We start from the raw sequence: 18,354 nt of genomic DNA on the forward strand, positions 1-18,354 counted from the left end.
CTGTACATGCGTGAGCGGTATCAACAGGTCAGACTTTTGTGGAAGGACCGTAGCTCAGTTGTAGGGCAGCAGGAAGGTCCCAGGTTCAGTCCCCAGGATCTCCAGATAGGAGACTCTGGAGAATATCTGTGGACCAGGTGTCAAGGGCTCCTTGGAGGCCTCTCTCAGTTTAATCCAGTAGCCAAGTCCAGACACAGACAAATGGATTCTTTTCAAAGCTTTATTCCTCTTTTACAACTTAGCAACTCTACTGTTAGCAACTAGATCTGAGCAGCAGAGTACCTATGCCCTACGTTGGAACAGTTGGTCCCCTTTTGAAAGGGAATTACTGGCAGATCCCTGAACTTAAGGTCTAGGGAGAGTCCCTCCCCTTTTCCCTTGGATCCTCTGGGCGCAGCCATTGTTTGCGCGCCAACTGGGCACTACGCCTCCTTTCTGCGCCCTCCATTTGGCGCCGCTCTCTGCGTCGGCGTCGCGCATCCATCAAGTCTGCTTCCCGCGCTCTGTCACTCCTAGGACTGCTATCTAAGCTAGGAATGCTGGTGGGAGGAATCTCCATCATCTGTTGGCCCTGGGAAAGAGGAGCGCGCTCCTCTCCCAGGAGCGACTCCTCTTCCTCAGAATCAGAACTACTCTGGGATTCTATGGGCTCAGTGTCCACCCTGACACCAGGCAACGCAGTGCCCTCCAGATGTTTTGGACTACAACTCCCATTAATCGCTGGCTATTGGCCATGCTGGAAGGGCTGAAGGGAGTTGTTTTCTAAAACATTTGGAAGACACAGCATTGCCTACCCTGGTGTAAACAGTAGTGAGCTAGAGGGACCAATCATCTGACTTGGTATAAGGCAGCTTCCTATGTTCCTATAATGACCCTAATATCTTTCTCATAGTGACCTTCTTCTCATCTTCCTTTCCTGCTTGCTTTTTTACAAGTAAATACTACTATCTCAAAATAGTAAAACAGGCTTAAAATGTAACAATACATTAATAATCAACATTACAGTATATATCTGCTGCCTTTTAGTTGTCAAAATGCAGCTTCAAGGAATGTGGGTTGATGGGGAACACACTTCTCCCTCTTTTCTTTCGCTCCTCCTCATTAGGATTCAGTTGCAACAGAAGCATTCGCCAAATACACTCATTCTATACCATTTTGTTGGGAAACCTACGTCCAGCAGTTCAGAGCCTGCACTGATCCTCAAACGTCTCACTTTAAAGGTATTTCCATTTTGCTGTGAATCAGCACAAATGTTTAAGGACCTGAATGCCTGTGTAAGTGAATAAGAAAACAAGGACTGTATTTGAATAACTTATATGAATCTTGAATTTCCCCTTCAATTGAATTTAGTACATGTTTTGTCTCAAATTTCCATAAATTGTAAAAATGATTTATGGGATACCTAAAAATATTTATCAGAAATATCAGTTAGTTTATAATGAAAAACTGAGAAAGTATACAATGAGTAATAGGTTTCTTTAGCTATTTCCAGCCATCTGGACAAGAAAGAAAAGACAAGTGGTATTTCTTCTGTTTGTGGCTTTAGGCAAACCCAGTCTACTTTTTTTTCAGTTGGCAGCACACTGCGCTGCCATTGGGCTAGTCTCTCTTGGTTTAGATTATGTATACATTTGTAAAAAATCATATCCTAATTATAAGTTCAGAGAATGGCGCATGATGCAGTTTCTACTAAAGCTATGCGGTTCTGGCATTGTAAGCTGTTCTGGCCTTGAGTGGAAGACCGCATGGGAACAATATGTAAGCCATTCTGGAAAGCAACAGTGTAACAGTTGCGTAAAAATATATGTTAAAATCCTTCTTTAAAAAAGAGAAAAAGAAAAGATCACAATCCTTAAAGTCGGCATTGATTTCACTTTTGGGCCCTCAATCATCTTCCAGCCTTGTGCCTCTGTGGGGCATGAAGAATATTATGATAAGAGAGACCACTTCCCCTGAATCTGGGCCAGTGGTCATCTACTCCACCCAGCCACCCACCCTGATGCTGCATCCTAAGGGCTTTTCAATCCTGTTTGGAAGAAGTGGGTCTACACAATGCTATCATCCCTTTTCTCACCATAAGAAGTCTGCATGGGGCACCACTAACTAGGATGATGCAAATAAGAGTTTGCAGCCGATCTGTCAGACTGAGCTGTCCAAATATCGGGGTCCAATTCTCAAAATTTGAACACCCCTTATAAGAGAATAAAACCAGCCTTCTTCTCCTTAACCCTGACATATCATAAAAGTATTTTTTAATTCAAACGTATTTCATACAACCCTGGCAAGAATTGTTCATCTTGCAAAATAATTGTTTTAGGGCATAATCTTACACATGTTTAGACAAAAAAAGTCCTACAACTCCAGCATTCCCCAGCCAGCATGGTTGGCTGGGGCATGCTAGGAGTTCTAGGATTTTTTTTTTGTCTAAATGTGCATAGGATTGCTCCCTTAGGGCACAATCCTATGCATGTTTAAGACAGAAAAATGCCTACAAGTCCCAGCATTCCCCAGCCAGCATGGCTGGCTGAGGTATGCTGGGAGTTGTAGGACATTTTTCTGTCTAAACATGCATAGGATTGCACCCTTAGTTTCCTAATTTTGACATAAAAATATTTGCATTCACTTTCGTGTCCTTTTTTAATGATGACAATGCAATTAACAGGAAATTTCATGGGATCATAGATTGGAAGACTTACCCTTTGAACTAATGGGGTGTGAATGTATGTCTCCCTGTTACATCAGAATTTAGATATAACATTTTGCTCATACGTATAAAATTTTCTAGCTTATGCAGCATTCCTGGTCAGTCTCACCCTTGACATTGGATCCAGCTAAATTATTAGAAGAATTTCCTCGTTGGCTGGAGAAACTTTCTGCTCATCACCAAGGCGGCATTATAATAATTATTGACTCTATTGATCAAATCCAGGTAACATTTGCAATATTCTTGGCTCTTACATTACTGAAAAAATGAATGTAGAATTGCATAGATTTGCTAGTTATTTTATTGCTCAGCCTTTTTATTTCTATAGAATAATGCTTATTAAACACCAGTTGTGTACAAAGTGCTGAACATTTTATAAAACAGGCAGTTCAGCTCCTTTAAACTCAGTTGAGCCTTTTCTTTTAACTTTACAGGTGGGAAAAGTGGATTGCAACTAGAAACAAAAAATATAGGGAACTAGACTTAGACTTGCACTGAGACTAGACTTGCACTGAGCAGGGAGTTGGCCCCTTCCAACCCTAATATTCTATGATTCTGTGAATGGGACTGGGAGACTACATTGCTTACTGCAACCCATTATGTAGAGTGGGTCAGGAAAAGCTTCTTGTTGGGTTGGATCCAGGGTCTCCCTTCAGTGACAGAAGGTCCCTCCACCCATTTTTGCAGTCCTCCACCCCCCAATACACCACAGCTCACCCATTCAGCAAGGTCTCCTGCCTCTCTGTGTAGAATTTCCAGGGGGGTGGAGGGGCTGCTGTGGGAAGGAGAGGGCGGGGAGACCCACTTTGGTCAGTGCAGTTGATCAGGCATAAATCTGGATCCAACACATTGGCTGCAACCCCAGTGACCACAAGTACAAAGGCATTTTGATGAGGAAAGATTCCTGCTTCATGTTTGTGTCTTTTTTGTGGGAGACTACAGGGAAAACTGTGCTGCTGGAAGAGAAAAATCTGGGATGAATTGTGGGTTAATAATGCTTGTATCTCTGGCATGTTGATGAATTCTGAATTTTGAATTAAAATGTTGTTTCTCAGCAAGCCGAACGGCATATGAAGTGGCTGATTGATCCCCTGCCAGTGAACGTAAGGGTTGTAGTATCTGTGAATGTTGAAACTTGTCCACCAGCATGGAGGTACGTTTATTTAGGAGAGGCTGTAAAGTAAACCGTGTTTATTACATTGTTCAGTTGGCAAAAGTCAGGTGTAGGAGGCATCCTTAAGTTGACAACAGCATAATTTATGATTCTCTAAGAACCAGTTCAGTCTGGACGGGGGAAAGAAGATGTGTGGGGAGAATTAATGGTAGTATCCTATTGTGTCCATGCATACACGAGATCCACTGCTTGTTCAATGGGGCATTTGCGGTTCTAAATGTAGCCTGAAACAAGCATTTCCTCAGTGGGCGGGTCAGCAGAGCGTGTGGAAGGGAGCTCTGTCAACCTGTCCCGATATAGAAATGAATGTTTCTGCTTGGTGGGGGGTGGGTTAGTAGTACAAAAGCCCCGTTGCACAAGCAGTGGGTCCCACGAGCACAGCGGAACCAGCGGAGGCGGAGCAGTCCTGTTGGATGCTTTGCCATGTTGCCTTTTGCAGCTATATATGTGTGTGGGGAAAGGGGACTAGGAGGTGATTCAGAAAAGGCATACAGTTCTGGGCCAGAAAAGGCATATGGTCCTCTTCAGAATGCAGGTGAGGGACCATGCATTTGCTTGCTCTCCTCATGTCAAAAAGTGCCCTGCATTTGTAAAGCTCTTTCCAAGGGGAGAAGTCTCAGTCAGAATTCTTCCTTACTGTGCTAGAATATTTCAACATGGAACTGTATGCAATCAGACATGCAATCCTCTGCTTGTATTCTAAGGTGTTACAGTCCTAGGAACTGAGACCTTTCCCTTTCCTTCCGTCAACCTGCAGCGTTATCCTTTGTACAGAAGTCAGTCCCACTGTGTTCAATGGGGCTTCTTCCCAGGAACATGTGCAGAATTCCCTTAATCTGGGAACTTCCCTTCCCCAAATTCAGTGGAGGCTGGTGGCTCCGAATCTGCGCCAGGTTTCAGTCAGAACTGTAAAGGAGATATTCAAGGTGCTAACCGGTTCTGACTGAAACCTGGAGTGAATTCACAGCCCCACTGACATCGGAGCCACCAGCCTCCACTGCCCAAATGCATTCTAAAATTACAGAGCAGTACCAGGAGGAGGGGGCAGCTACATTGGTTTTTTTTCCTTTATCTTTTAACCTTGAGGGAGCTGCAAGCACTCCAGTGGCAGTGGGCAAATGCACGCCCAACAATGGGTTGGATCCAGATTTATGTCGGATCAACTGAGCTGACAGAAATGGATTTCCGCACCCCCCCTTCCTACTGTAGCCCCTCCAGCTCCTTGAAAATGTTACACACAGTTAGGAGACCCTGCTGATTGGGCTGAGTTGTGATCTGGTGGGGAGGGAGGAATCCTTAAAAAATGGGTGGTGGGACCTTCTGCGGGCAGACACCTTCCCCTCGCAGAAGGCAGTTCCTGGATCCAACCCACTGTTATTTTTTTTTTAAGTTACAGCTTGGGGAAAACTAGGTCCATAATATGCATGACCACTAAGAAGGCGGGCTTTATACTCCCCATCATCAGTGATGACATGCACTGTGCAGTCAGTGCCTACAGCATTTCTGCAACCACAGTCCATGTAGCACTCAAAGGTGCAGTTGTCCAACTAACTGGAAAAATAATAGTATTTTCCAAGGAATTTATATATTGTGGTTTGAGTGTTTGGAAAATGTGGTATCTTTTTGGAGCCCGTGTAGCAAATGAGCAGCCATTGTGAATGTGTTGCATGATAATCTGATGTCAAGGCCCAAACAGCTGATGCAGTTGAAATAAACTGAGGAGTATAGAAGTACTCCGTTCACACATTGGAGAATCCTCCTTGGATGTGTAAAGCATTTTCTTCTTAGAAGAGAATGGGAAGCCCCTCTATGCCCATGGCTTTGAAATGCAGCCAGTATCTCAAAAGACATGTTATTGATTTCTTCCATCTCTGCGTGGTATACTGTGCCTTAAAGTCTGGACGCATGTACAGTCAAGGCCAGAAATATTGGAACAAGGATAACTGTTTTGGCAGTTGGCCTCTGTACACCACCACATTGAAGTTGAAAGGAAACACACCCAGATGGGAGTGAAGTCAGGACTTCCACCTGTAATTCAAGGGGTTGGACAAAAGCATTCAGGAAGTACAGCCAGTGGCATACACACACACCCATCGTTGGTGGCTCATAAGTAATGGAACAAATGGCTGACAAGCAGCTGGATGGCCAGGTGTGGCCTGTTTCCTGGGTACCCCATGACCAAGCAAGCAGATAAAAGGCCTGGAGGTGGTTCTGAGTGTTACAGTTGCATGTGGTAGCTGTTCACTGGAACTCCCAACATGAGGTCCAAAGAGGTGTCCATGCGAGTGAAGGAGGCCATCGTTAGGCTGAGGAAACAAAATAAACCCATCAGAGAGATAGCAAAAACATTGGGAGTGGCCAACACAACAGTTTGGAACATCCTGAAAAAGAAGAAATTAACTGGCAAGCTCAGCTGCAGCAAAAGGCCTGGAAGACCACGGAAGACAACTAAAGTGGATGACCGCAGAATTCTGCTCATGGTGAAGAGGAACCCTTTCACAACATCTAGGCAGGTCAAGAACGCTCTTGAGGAGGTAGGCATGTCATTGTCAACATCTGCAGTCAAGAGACGGCTTTATGAAGGTAAATACAGAGGCTTCACAACAAGGTGCAAACCACTGGTAATGCTCAAGAACAGACAGGCCAGATTAGCCTTTGCCAGCAAACACCTTAAAAAGCCTGCCCAGTTCTGGAATAAGATTCTTTGGACTGATGAAACCAAGATTAACTTGTACCGGAATGATGGGAAGAGAAAAGTATGGAGAAGGAAAGGAACAGCTCATGATCCAAAGCATACCACATCGTCTGTCAGACATGGTGGAGGCAGTGTTATGGCATGGGCACGTATGGCTGCCAATGGAACCGGGTCACTGGTGTTTACTGATGACCTGACTGCTGATAAAAGCAGCAGGATGAATTCTGACGTGTATAGGGCTATACTTTCTGCTCAGATTCAGCCAAATGCTGCCAAACTGATAGGATGCTGGTTCATATTGCAGATGGATAATGACCCAAAACATACAGCAAAAGCTACCCAAGAGTTTCTCCAGGCAAAGAAGTGGGATGTTCTTCAATGGCCAAGTCAGTCACCTGATCTCCACCCAACAGAGCATGCTTTTCACTTCCTGAAGACAAGACTGAAGGCAGAAAGACCCACAAACAAGCAGCAGCTGAAGACAGCTGCAGTAAAGGCCTGGCAAAGCATCTCAAGGGAGGAAACTCTGCATTTGGTCATATCTATGTGTTCCAGACTTCAGGCAGTCATTGATTGCAAAGGATTTTCATCCAGGTATTAAAGGTGATCCTTAAGTTTGAAATGATGTTGGTTTGTTCCATTACTTATGAGCCACCAATGATGGGTGTGTGTGTGTATGCCACTGGCTGTACTTCCTGAATGGTTAGTGCCCCACTTTTGTCAAACCCCTTGAATTATAGCTGGAAGTCCTGACTTCACTCCCATCTGGGTGTGTTTCCTTTCAACTTCAATGTGGTGGTGTACAGAGGCCAAGTGCCAAAACAGTTATCCTTGTTCCAATATTTCTAGCCCTGACTGTATGTAGAGAGTTGCAATTCTCTGATAAAGTGAAATTCTATTGATAAAAGTGTCTTATCATTCAGAGTACAGGAGTATAGGCTTCAAAGGTCTGAGTTAGATTTTTTTAAAAAATATCTGATTAATATGTTCTTTACACATCCTATATTACCAGCTAAGAAAGTAATTTTCTGCTCTCTCACTGAAAGGTTGTGGCCGACCCTTCATCTTGATCCATTAAATGCTAAGGATGTGAAATCTCTCATTAATAAAGAATGCAACTGTGCAGACCTGAAACTGACTAAAGAACAGGTATTGCTGCTTTATATCTGTGTGAATAATTTAGCCTGATAGTTATCAAACTCTGTCATAGTGAGACTCCTCAAAAAGAAAACTCTAGAATCTCTTCATGTGTAACTTTTTTTTTAATTAAGCAAAATGCTGTCTATTGAATATTGATAAATCAGTGAGGATAAAATGCACTCAAGGGGCACAATCCATCATGCATAAAACCCCATTGAAATTCACAGGTCATCTGCTTGTCTCATCAATTTTAATGTGAATTGGTATGCCTGTCTCTTCTCTATATTGTACACATGGTCTTTAACTTTTAAAGTGCTGGGTACATGATTGAGAAGAAAGAATTTTGGTAATCTAATTATGCATTAGCCACATCCAGTTATTAACAGTGGCTTAATTCAGACATCATACCAAACCAGAGGCAGCTTAAATGTGGTTTTGTATGTCTGAATTGGCAGACCATGGCTCGTGATGAGGCAGCAAACCCAAATCAGAAATTATGGTTTCAAGTGGGTTTTCAAACCATGGTTTGTCCTATGGTTGGTGCAATGTCTTGAGTTGGCAAAGCATAGGTATGGCTGGTGCTGTATGTCAGGAGGTCTCTACAGTACAGATATAGAGGTATTTAGCTGATGGAAAACAAAAGTAGACAAGCTATTCTGAACCTTGGTTTGCCTGTATGTTTGGAAGTTCAAACCATGGTTTAGATTCAAAACTATAATTTGTGCAAATCATGGTTTGATTGGATGTCTGAACTGAACCACTACATTCTTGAAAGATGGAGTTTGTGTAGAAGGCAGCTTGCTACCACATTAAAGAAATTAGCACATGAGTTGCATAGCTTGTGAGTAGCATTTCTATGAAAGTAGTATGTCAATTTTTGTACATACAGTATAAATAAGTAATGCACCATGTGGCAGTGAATACTTCATAAGAGAATCAAGTAACACTTCAATATAACTCTTACTGTATCTTTTCCATATTGTAAAAAAGCACTGATTGTATATGAGGGTAGTCAACTTCAGATGTTCTAGAGTGACAGCACTTGATCCAGAAAAGTGCTTCTACTACCTCCTTTAAAAAAATTCATACTTTAAAAGAAGTCATCCTTCCTATACATTGCATTGTCTGGAACATAGTTTGTATGCTAGCTATGTGTATTTTTGTGCTTTACTTGAGACTGTATATCTGTGCACAATTTTCAACTCCTCACAGAAATTTTAATTTTACATTTGTGTGTGTGTTCAAACCTCCTCTAGGAGAAGAAGCTAGAGAAACACAGCAATTCTACTACAACGTGCAATGCCCTCTATGTCACTCTTTGGGGCAGAATGCTAGCTGGGTATGTTGAAAGAATACTGAAAATGTAGTGCTTTGCACATGCTTTGACAAATAATTATTATGGATTAAAAATATAAAACTGCGGTGATGGAATCCAGATCCACTAAAATCAATGGTAGTTTTGTCATTGCTTTTAATAGGATCTGGATTTCACAATGGGCCATTTTGGACAGGATGCTACACCATTATGTGAGCATGTCTTAGGCCTGCACACTCTTCCTCCCCTCTCTTCCAATGTGGCCATGAGGAAGAAATTGGAAGCATCTGCTTCCTGTTTTAAACTAGCCAGTTTATTATTACATCTGAACTGAAAGTAGCTCTGGTTAGTCTAAACTATGATTTGTTGAAACATGCCAGGATGAAACCATGGCATATGATTCTGGCTTGTTAACAAACTGTAGTTTAAATAAACCAAGGTTTTCCCAGGTCAGATGTAACAATAAACACATGAACCTGAAGCTTGCTTCTGCTTGTTCAACAGTGGTTTACCGTTATGTCTGAAATGGCCCACAGAGGGAGCAATCCTATGGGGTTAGGCAGCTGCCTCCAAACTCAAAGGTGGCCACCTATCCAAGGCAGGGCAGGAGAAATGCGGAGGGGATTGTCTCCTCTGCACTTCTCCTGCCCTGCATTCATGGCTAGGCAGCTGATTTCGACTGCCTAGCTGCAGGACGTCTGAGTGGGGGTGGCGGCGGCTGGACAACACATAGGATGTGTTGTACTGGCATTTCGCCCTCCCCGCCCCCAGGAACACCCCTTTTACGCCGGTCTGCTCTACTCTTACAAGCGTGGAGCAATTCCGTGCTGCCTACGAGGCAGTACGGGAGGGGTGAGGGTTAGTTCTCCGGGAACCGACCTCAGAGTGCGGGCTCCGAGGTCGGTTCCCGGGAACTGAACTATCCTGCGTCCACCTAGCCACTGACTAGCAGCCATAGGATTGCACGCTAAGTCTATAAAAATTGACATCAGAAACAGCATTTCTTTGTCCTGGCTTTAGCCTCTGCTCTTCCCCGTGATGGACTCAGCAGCATGTTTGCTTAACACCACTCGGCCGTCTTCAGTGATAGTGCCTGCTGCCAGCCTAACAGCCTACATAAAGAGTAAGGCAGAGATGTCAGTACACACCCACAGGCTATGACTTGGTGCTGGCTCAATGGTGGCCTAAAAAGGTCAGCAGTTATAACTCATAACAAGTGTCAGCAACAAGGCTCATAGGAGCATGGTGCAAAACATATGCCGGACAGAAATTTATGAACTGTTCTTATTATACTTACATTGGGACTTGCTCAGTTTGAGCTCAATAAATACTTACCTTGCTTTGGGCATTTTTGTGTTAGTAGCTTTAATTCTTTTTCATTTAAACTGTCACTTTATTTTGTGCTTTGTTTTTACCTGAAGGCTTTTCTGCTTGATATTTTGCTGCCTAAATGTTAAGACTAATGATTTTTTTTTGTGGGGTAAACATATCTGACAGTTTACTTAAATGCAGACTCTTCATCAAAACAAATGTCTTGTTTTGTGCAACTCCTCTCTACCTTCTACTTGTTATGCACAACCTCTAATTGTATCTTCCTCCCCATGACTTCATTTGTGCCGAGACTTCACCAGGATTCAGCCAATGAGTCTGTTTTCAAAACTAGGGCTAAGTTATGGAGAAACTCTGAGCATGTACTAAGTGCCTTTCCAGCACCACTGAAGCTAGAGTTCATGCAAAGAAAACCCCAAACCCACAAATGAGAAAACATGCATAGGACTGAGCTGAAAGGGTAGTCAATTCATTAGTCAGAATTGGGTAGGCACTGTATTAAGCTTGCAGTACCATGCTCACAACTCAGGACTAATTTGTGAGTAAACATGCCAGACATCAAGGTGCAAACCTCCCTGCAAAAGTAACTTGTGCTGGAATCCTATGCACACTTTCCTGAGGGTAAGCCTCATTAAACATAATGGGACTTCTCAGTAGGCATACATAGGATTGCACGAATTAGCAATATTTATCTCCCCTCCACTTAAAAAGCAAACCAAAAACTCCTATTTTTTTAATTAAAGCTTTCTGTTCATAGGAACATAGGAAGCTGCCTTATACTGAGTCAGACCTTGGGTCCATCTAGCGCAGAATTGTTGACACTGACTGGCAGCAGTGGCTCTCCAAAGTTTCAGGCAGGATTCTTTCGTAGCCCTACCTGGAGACGCTGGGGATTGAACCTGGGACCTTCTGCATGCCAAGCATCTGCTCTGCCACTGAGCTTCAGCCCTTCCTATTGCTAGATAATGGCAACTGACAAACAAAACGCCCCAGATTTGTTTCTCTGCGACCATGTGAACCCAGTTTTTTCAAGGGCTTAAGTGAGAAGGAAAAAAACCAACCCTCTTGTCTGTTTGTATAAAGTCAAATACAGTTCAGAACTTCTCTTGCCCACCAAAGAGAATTCTCTTTAAGAATTCCCCAAGATATGCTCTGGGTGGAATAAAGAAGAGAAAGAAAGAACAGGATAGGGGAGGGAAGAAGAAAAGAAGGATGGTGATTGGAAATGTGCATGGGGTTGGGGAGTAGAGAGAATTCCCTAAGCCAAGTGGCTCCTTTCAGAGAGGTAGTACTTCAGAGGCATTTAGGAGGCTGTGGAGGGTTTGTAAGGATTGCAGGTACTTAAATGAAGTTTACGAGGTGAGGCGGCTGAAGGCTTTTTCTAGCTTTTTTAAACTGTAGAACCTATTTAAAAGCCCCAGCAGTTTCTTGATCATGACACCACATAGTCCTAACCCTCCCTTTGGGATTATTAGAGTCTTACAGCTATTCAGGAGAAATTAAAGTGGAACGGGAGAAAGAAGTTTGTGGAGGCTGACTGGATCCTTTGCTGTACTGAAGCTTCTAAACTTCTGCAGAAGCCAAAGGATCCAGTTTGGGGCAGTAAAATCAGATGCGGTGTGAAATACCAGTACTTCATATGGAGCTCTTTCTTCCCTTCCTTCTCCCTCTTCAAAACTTCATTGCAGGCAAGCTCCCAACAGTGGGCATGTAAGAGCAGAAAAGAAAAGAAGGGGAGAGAGGTTTTTTGCACCTCAAAAAAAACCTTCACCAGAGATTAGGGATAGTGACCTCCTAATGGTCACATTAAAGACCTTCTGTTTAGGATCTCTAAACCCCTGGGTGGCTTGACAGTTTTTACTTTTTGTTTTAGATTTTGAGAAAAGGAGACTTTACACATGGCTAGCGTAAAAGCCACTGGATCTAACTGTCTGAAATTGGCAGGCTCATTCATCTCTATAGGGGCTACCAGGTCCCCAAATTCCATGCATGTATGTGGAAGCACAAAAAAAATAATGCTCTTTGCTTTGACACATTTTCTTGAAAATAGCAAAATTTACCTGTGATTAGGACAAAACCCACTGGACCTAACTGCCTGAAATTTGGCATATTCACTCAGCTCCATGGGGGCTACCAAGCCTCCAAATTTCATATATTTATCATATAAACTCAAAATGTTATGGCCGATTTTGTTTTCTAATGCAAGTCAATGGGAAAACGTAAACAAAATTGGCAATTAGGACAGCTCAAAAGATCCGGGGCACAGCTCAAAAGGTCTGGGGGCCATGCCCAGGTGGGCCCCTCTAATGATGCCCCTGAACAAGTGCAAGGCAATTGTGGAAGTTCATGGTAATAGTAGTTATTTATTTATTTATTTAAAACATTTGTATCCCGCCCTATATCATTAGGATATTACAGATAAAAAATTATCCATAGTAATTGTAAACACTTAGCTTCAGGTGAAATTTCAAAGTTATTGTGTGTGTGTGTGTTTTTAACCCTTTTCTCTACCACCCCTTGCCCCACTCCAGCGCCCAAAGTGCAGAAAATATTGATGTAATCCTTCAGAACTTTTTCCAGTGCCAGGATATGGTTTCTCTGTACAAGCTAGTTCTGAGATCAGTTGAAGAATCCTTGAAAAGTGATAAAGACAAAGACCTCATGAAAGAGGCAAGTACACAAATCTGACAGAGCTTTTTTTTTTTTAAGAAATGTGTATGATTTTGTAGATACAATTTTTCATTGGTACAGTAAAAGCACAGGGTGATGCAATGCTAATATTCATGGCCCTAAATCCAGAAACACTTTCTTCATGTGCAGGTCTGGTGTAGCAGGTATATCATAGGCTGTTGCACAGAAGATTCCTTAAGGAGGAAAAAAGGCAGGAAGTAAATGTAATAAATAAATATTCTGCAATGTGATACCATGTGCATAACTTCATAGACTTTCCCACATGGCAGCCTGTATACAAGACTATGTACTAGGCACTCTGTTTCCATAGATCATGGAAACATGCATAGCAATATACATGTTTTATAATTTAATATCTTATTCAGACAGTTCTGTATCAAAACAAAATTAGTTGCTTTACATGATGGTAAAGACAGGCCCTATCTGCAGTTTCCCCCTCTTAAAGTATCAAACAAACATGCTTCAGAGTTTCAAAGTCAATGATCAATTGCACTTTCAGTGTAATTTGATTTACATTTACATTTAGTTTGGCCTGGTGAATGTCAAAATCGTAACAGCTGCAATGCTTACTGATGCATGATATTTTAAAGCAGGGATGCCCCCCCCCCCCCCAGGGCTGCACTCCCACTGCCACACACTGCCAAACTTCAGCAGCAGATTGCAATGGTGGCCTAAAAAGGTCAAATTTAGCTTTAAAATGCTTGCTTAAAGCTGCATTTTGCCTTTTCAGGCCTCCATGGTGGTTTCAATGGAAGAAGTATGTTGTGACTAAATTAAGTCCCATTGATTTCAGTGGCTCTTCTTTAAGTATGAATCAATCTGGCACTAGCCCATTATAAGACATTTCATGCGGGGTGTTTCATGTTGAAACTTTTATGTGTTGTTACTGTAAAACAACAACAGTGAAGAGTGCTGTAACAAAAAGTATGTGAAACTGCTAGGCCATTATTATGCCTTTTTGTGTAGGGGAAGATTAGGATTCTTTGATTCTGGTATCTCATGTTTTTGTTGGTTGACTTTGTTGTTTTCCTGATTTTTTTTTTAAACTTCACTCATTAAAAAGCAGTACAGGCATAACCAAGCTAATCCAAGAAAAGGGCAGGTTTCCACATGAAGCCTCCAGTCTTCCTCCTAGTCCCACTCTCCGCTCAAAACCTCTGAATGTCAGTGCATGACAGGTTTGACCTCTCAGGTTTGACCATTGCACGGATTGGAGGGGAAGAGGCAGTATTGCAACATGAGATTTCCCCTGCTATCACGTTAGTGAAAGATGGAATTGGTCAGGCAACAATGGTAACATGGCTTCATCCACCTCCAAGAGAATCTAGCCCTCTTTATAGCTGCAGCTGTTTGTCCACTCACTCTGCTGCCATCTTCCCCTTTATATCCTGTCAGCAACACACTGCAGGGAGCTGCATCTAGTGTACTATGTTTTTTTTACATGTGCCTCTGTTTCGTAGGAACTTTACTAGTGGGCAGGACAGAGGGACAGAACTACTGATCTGGCTAACCAGCTAATGAAGCTATAAGTTCTCCCCATGGCTGTGAAAGCAATTTGGAGGGGTTAAACTGCTACACACGCGCACACACACACACACTCCTCCATTCAAGATGTCAGCGTCCTGTAGATGGTTTTCTTTGGAGAGAGTGGGAAACTGTCAGGAGAAAAAACCAAGTGTAAGTGTACATAAGATTCAAGATTCCAATCTCCTGCAGATACTTCTTCCTTGAGCGGTGAACCCATTGAAGAAAGACTTATAACTACACATCACGTGTAGTTTGACCCTGAAGCAAGCATCTACTGTTTTTTGTTGGTGATGGTGCTTTGTTATTTATTAGTATTTGTCTTGATGGTCACATGCAGATTGAATAAGCAGTGGATGAAGATACATTTGTTTAAATGTTTCATATGTTTTCTCTGTAGATTCTCTGCCTCATCAGTGTTAGCCACAATGGAGTCAGTGAATCAGAACTTATGGATCTCTGTCCTGAACTGTCTTGGGAAGTGTTGGCCTCCTTAGTTTACAGTTTGCAGAAGATGTGCTTTTTGACATACGGTTGTGGCTTGTTAAAATTTCGGCACCTCCAGGTAAAATTCTGTGCTTTGGCAAAGACATTAGGCATCTGTCAGTTTCTGCTGATGTTTATGTTCAGAGGTTTTTAAGTTCAGGAATAACTGAGCATAGAGCAAGGGAAATTTAATGTATGTAGTATCACATTGTTCTGCCATTTTCATGCATTTTCTACAAAATCTTTTAAGATTCATGGTAGTTCTTGCACTGTGACATTTGTGCCCAAAAAGAGGATAAATTACATAATCCCAATATTGTTGGGAACCTCCCCCCCCCACACACACACACACGCACACACACCCTGTTGGAATGTAATGGTGATGTTTGGCAGCACTTCATGAATTGCAGGGACATGCACTAATACTTCTGTTTTCAAATAAAAAAACAGAAATGTTTCTGTGACATTTGAACCTGGGCACTTGGGGATGTTCATGGGTTAAACAACCCAAAGTTAACCAAAGAACAAACCATGGGCTAATAACCCACAAATTGCTGCCAAATGCACCATTGCGTAGAAACAGGCTCAGTCACACACATGGCAAGAAGGATGACGTTTGTTTGTTTGCTTGAGTGTTTGTTTATTTATTTATTTATTTGATTCATACCCCACCATTTCCAGTCCAAAACCCCAATATTTTTTTAAACTTAGTGAAAACAATAATAAAAATGCAAATAAGTACTCAGCAATACAAGAAATAAAAATAGTACCGAGCCCAGTACAACTTGCTTCAGAAACAGTTCTTCATAAATGTTGCATGTTTTTGGAATTAACTAATTATTTGCTTGCTTTAGCAGCCTAAAATGTCAAGTTATTTTGTTATTTATATGCCATTTTTCTACTGTAAACTGTAGTCAAAGCAGCTCACAATAAACAGTAATTTATCAAAAGACAACATTTGAAAGAAAAAATTTGTTACAAAACATATCAATAAAAATTCTAATATAAAAACAATCCAATAAACATAAAAGAAGTTCAGTATTACAATGAAACAAGTGCTGAGGACAATCAAAATTAACAGGCCAAAAAGAACAACAGAGTAAATCCACACTGCTAATGCTGGTCTAACTGTACCCCAAGGGTCCAGAACTCCCTGGCTAAATAGAGTTGGGGAGGCCGGGGGGTGGTGGTTTGGCGTTCTCACAAGGCTTCACGTCTCTCAGCTGACTCTCCTTTCTCTGGCTCCTCTACTGAAGGCTTGCTGCAGTAAAAGGGACTTGCTGTGAGCAACAATGATGGCAGGTCATATTTTCCCAGATATTCTGAGTACAGCAATATGAGCCTTTATCTTTGACATACCAGTTTGAGACATTACCAGGGAAAAGCAAGCAGGTGTCCTCCAGATGTTTTCGACTGCAATTCCCATAATCCCTGACCATTGGCTATGCTGAATGGGGCTGATGGCAAGTGTGGTCCAAAATATCAGGTTGCCTGTCGCTAGGGATGTATGAGATTTTTGTTCCTGTTTGCAATCTTGTGAACATGTCCCATTTGCCACCCTGAATGCGAAAGCAAGCAGGAACTCAGTTCTTGAGAAATTTTCCCAATTTCCTGAACGCGTTCTTGGTCAAAAGGGTGCACTTGCACAAATGCGCACTTCTGAAAATGCACACTTCCGCAAATCCCCGTAAATTTGCATTTCGCGCTTTAGCCTATGGGGGGAAATGTGCATCTTTGGTCAGAAAAATGTGCATTTTAAAAAATGCACGTTTTCCCTGATTGAAAAATGCACATTTTCCCTGATTGAGGCAGGGAAAGACGTGTTCAGGAACACAAATGAGACAAAACTCAAGGAAGCATTCGGAGAACCTCAACAAACTTGAACACTGCATGTTCACCCATCCCTACCTGTCCCTGATGTACACTATGCGACAATGTCCTTTTTCAGGCTTGGGAAACAGTGAAGCTGGAATACATGGAAGGAGGTCAGAATGCTTTTGCTACCTATAGAGAAAAACTGATAGAATACTTCACCATGCAACTAAGGTAAACCTTTCAGGGTATGAGACAAATGAATAGTTTAGCTAGTATTTCCTGTAGTGAACAGATGTTTTAATAGCATAGTGGCTAAGTGATTGAGCTGTAAACCAGGAAGTCCTCATTTCAAATTTCATTTTTGCCATTAACTCATTAGGTCAGGGTGGGGAACCTCAGGCCTGGCGGCCACATCTGGCCCTTCCAGGGTCCCAGTCCATCCCACCAGGGTTTTCCAGGTGTCCACTCCTCCTTTTCTCCTGGCCATGTCCCCTTTGCCCCAACCACCCCAGTTTGGGTGTATGTTTCCCCAGTCTAAAAGGTTGAAATGCCTCTCCAAAGGCTTAGTTAATGGTAGTAAGAACTTTAAGCTGCAGTATGCTGGGCACGTGGGGGGGGGGAGTATATATTGGCCCTGCCCCTTTTGGCTTTGCTTCCACTCAGGACTGGAATCTGGCCCCCAAAAGAGGTTCCCCATCCCTGCACTGGGTCATCTTAGGCAAGCCATCGTTTCAGAGGTAGTTCCAGGCTTTTATGGTTCTCAGGCAAGAGGGGCCTCTTTCTCTACCTCTGCTTGTCATCCTTTGCCCATACGCCTGTGACTGCATAGTCCTGGATAGGGCTACAGAAGAAAATGCTGTAACTGCATTGACTGTTTGGATTCTTGACTTGGTTTTATCTATTCTTTTTATCGTACTGTTCTAGATTATTTAAAACCTGTTTTAATGTATGTTTATCGCTGTTATTAGCCACTATGGTTATTATTTCCTGCCACATAGAAAGGCGGGAAATAATAATAAGCAATTATTATTATGCAGATAAGTGATTTTGAAAATTAAGTACCATAAGTTTAGCTGTAAAGAAGATGATTTTGATTTTCTCTCTCCTCTGCCCCCAAATCAGTGAAGAGAGAGTGACTTGGCGGAGTGCAGATGAACTCCCCTGGTTGTTCCAGCAGCAAGGTGACAAACAGAAGTTACACAAGTGCCTGCTGAATCTCTTTGTATCCCAGAATCTTTATAAAAGGTAAGAAAAACACTTGAAGGTATGTCTTTGTTTGCAGATTCCTAAATCAACACGCAAATGAGAACCCCTTGCTCTGTGTCTTGGAGTGAGGGTGCTTTTATCATGCTATCACCCTGCCTCATTCACAGAATTGTACAGTGGGTCCAGATATCACTGTCTTCCATTTGTAACTGTCCTGTGTTCTCCCACCACTTCTTCTATCCCTTTTTTCTCTTCATATTTCAGAATATCTGTTA

At 42.4% G+C, this 18,354-nt stretch overlaps 1 protein-coding gene across 1 annotated transcript in view; it reads left to right on the top strand.

Annotated features, from left to right (window-relative positions):
* The window catches only part of NPHP3 (nephrocystin 3), a 53,954-nt gene that overhangs the window by 16,937 nt on the left and 18,663 nt on the right, over window positions 1-18,354 (top strand). The window contains exons 11-19 of the mRNA XM_084858163.1: window positions 1,106-1,220; window positions 2,786-2,929; window positions 3,760-3,857; window positions 7,620-7,722; window positions 8,970-9,052; window positions 12,889-13,027; window positions 14,973-15,137; window positions 17,007-17,104; window positions 17,996-18,118. Coding sequence (XP_084714289.1) covers window positions 1,106-1,220; window positions 2,786-2,929; window positions 3,760-3,857; window positions 7,620-7,722; window positions 8,970-9,052; window positions 12,889-13,027; window positions 14,973-15,137; window positions 17,007-17,104; window positions 17,996-18,118 — 1,068 coding nt within the window. The remainder of the gene's footprint in view (window positions 1-1,105; window positions 1,221-2,785; window positions 2,930-3,759; window positions 3,858-7,619; window positions 7,723-8,969; window positions 9,053-12,888; window positions 13,028-14,972; window positions 15,138-17,006; window positions 17,105-17,995; window positions 18,119-18,354) is intronic.

The sequence above is a fragment of the Heloderma suspectum genome, chromosome 5, assembly GCF_057233095.1.
Source record: "Heloderma suspectum isolate Gila_16-S chromosome 5, 16-S_ref, whole genome shotgun sequence".
NCBI classification, from domain to species: Eukaryota; Metazoa; Chordata; class Lepidosauria; order Squamata; family Helodermatidae; genus Heloderma; species Heloderma suspectum.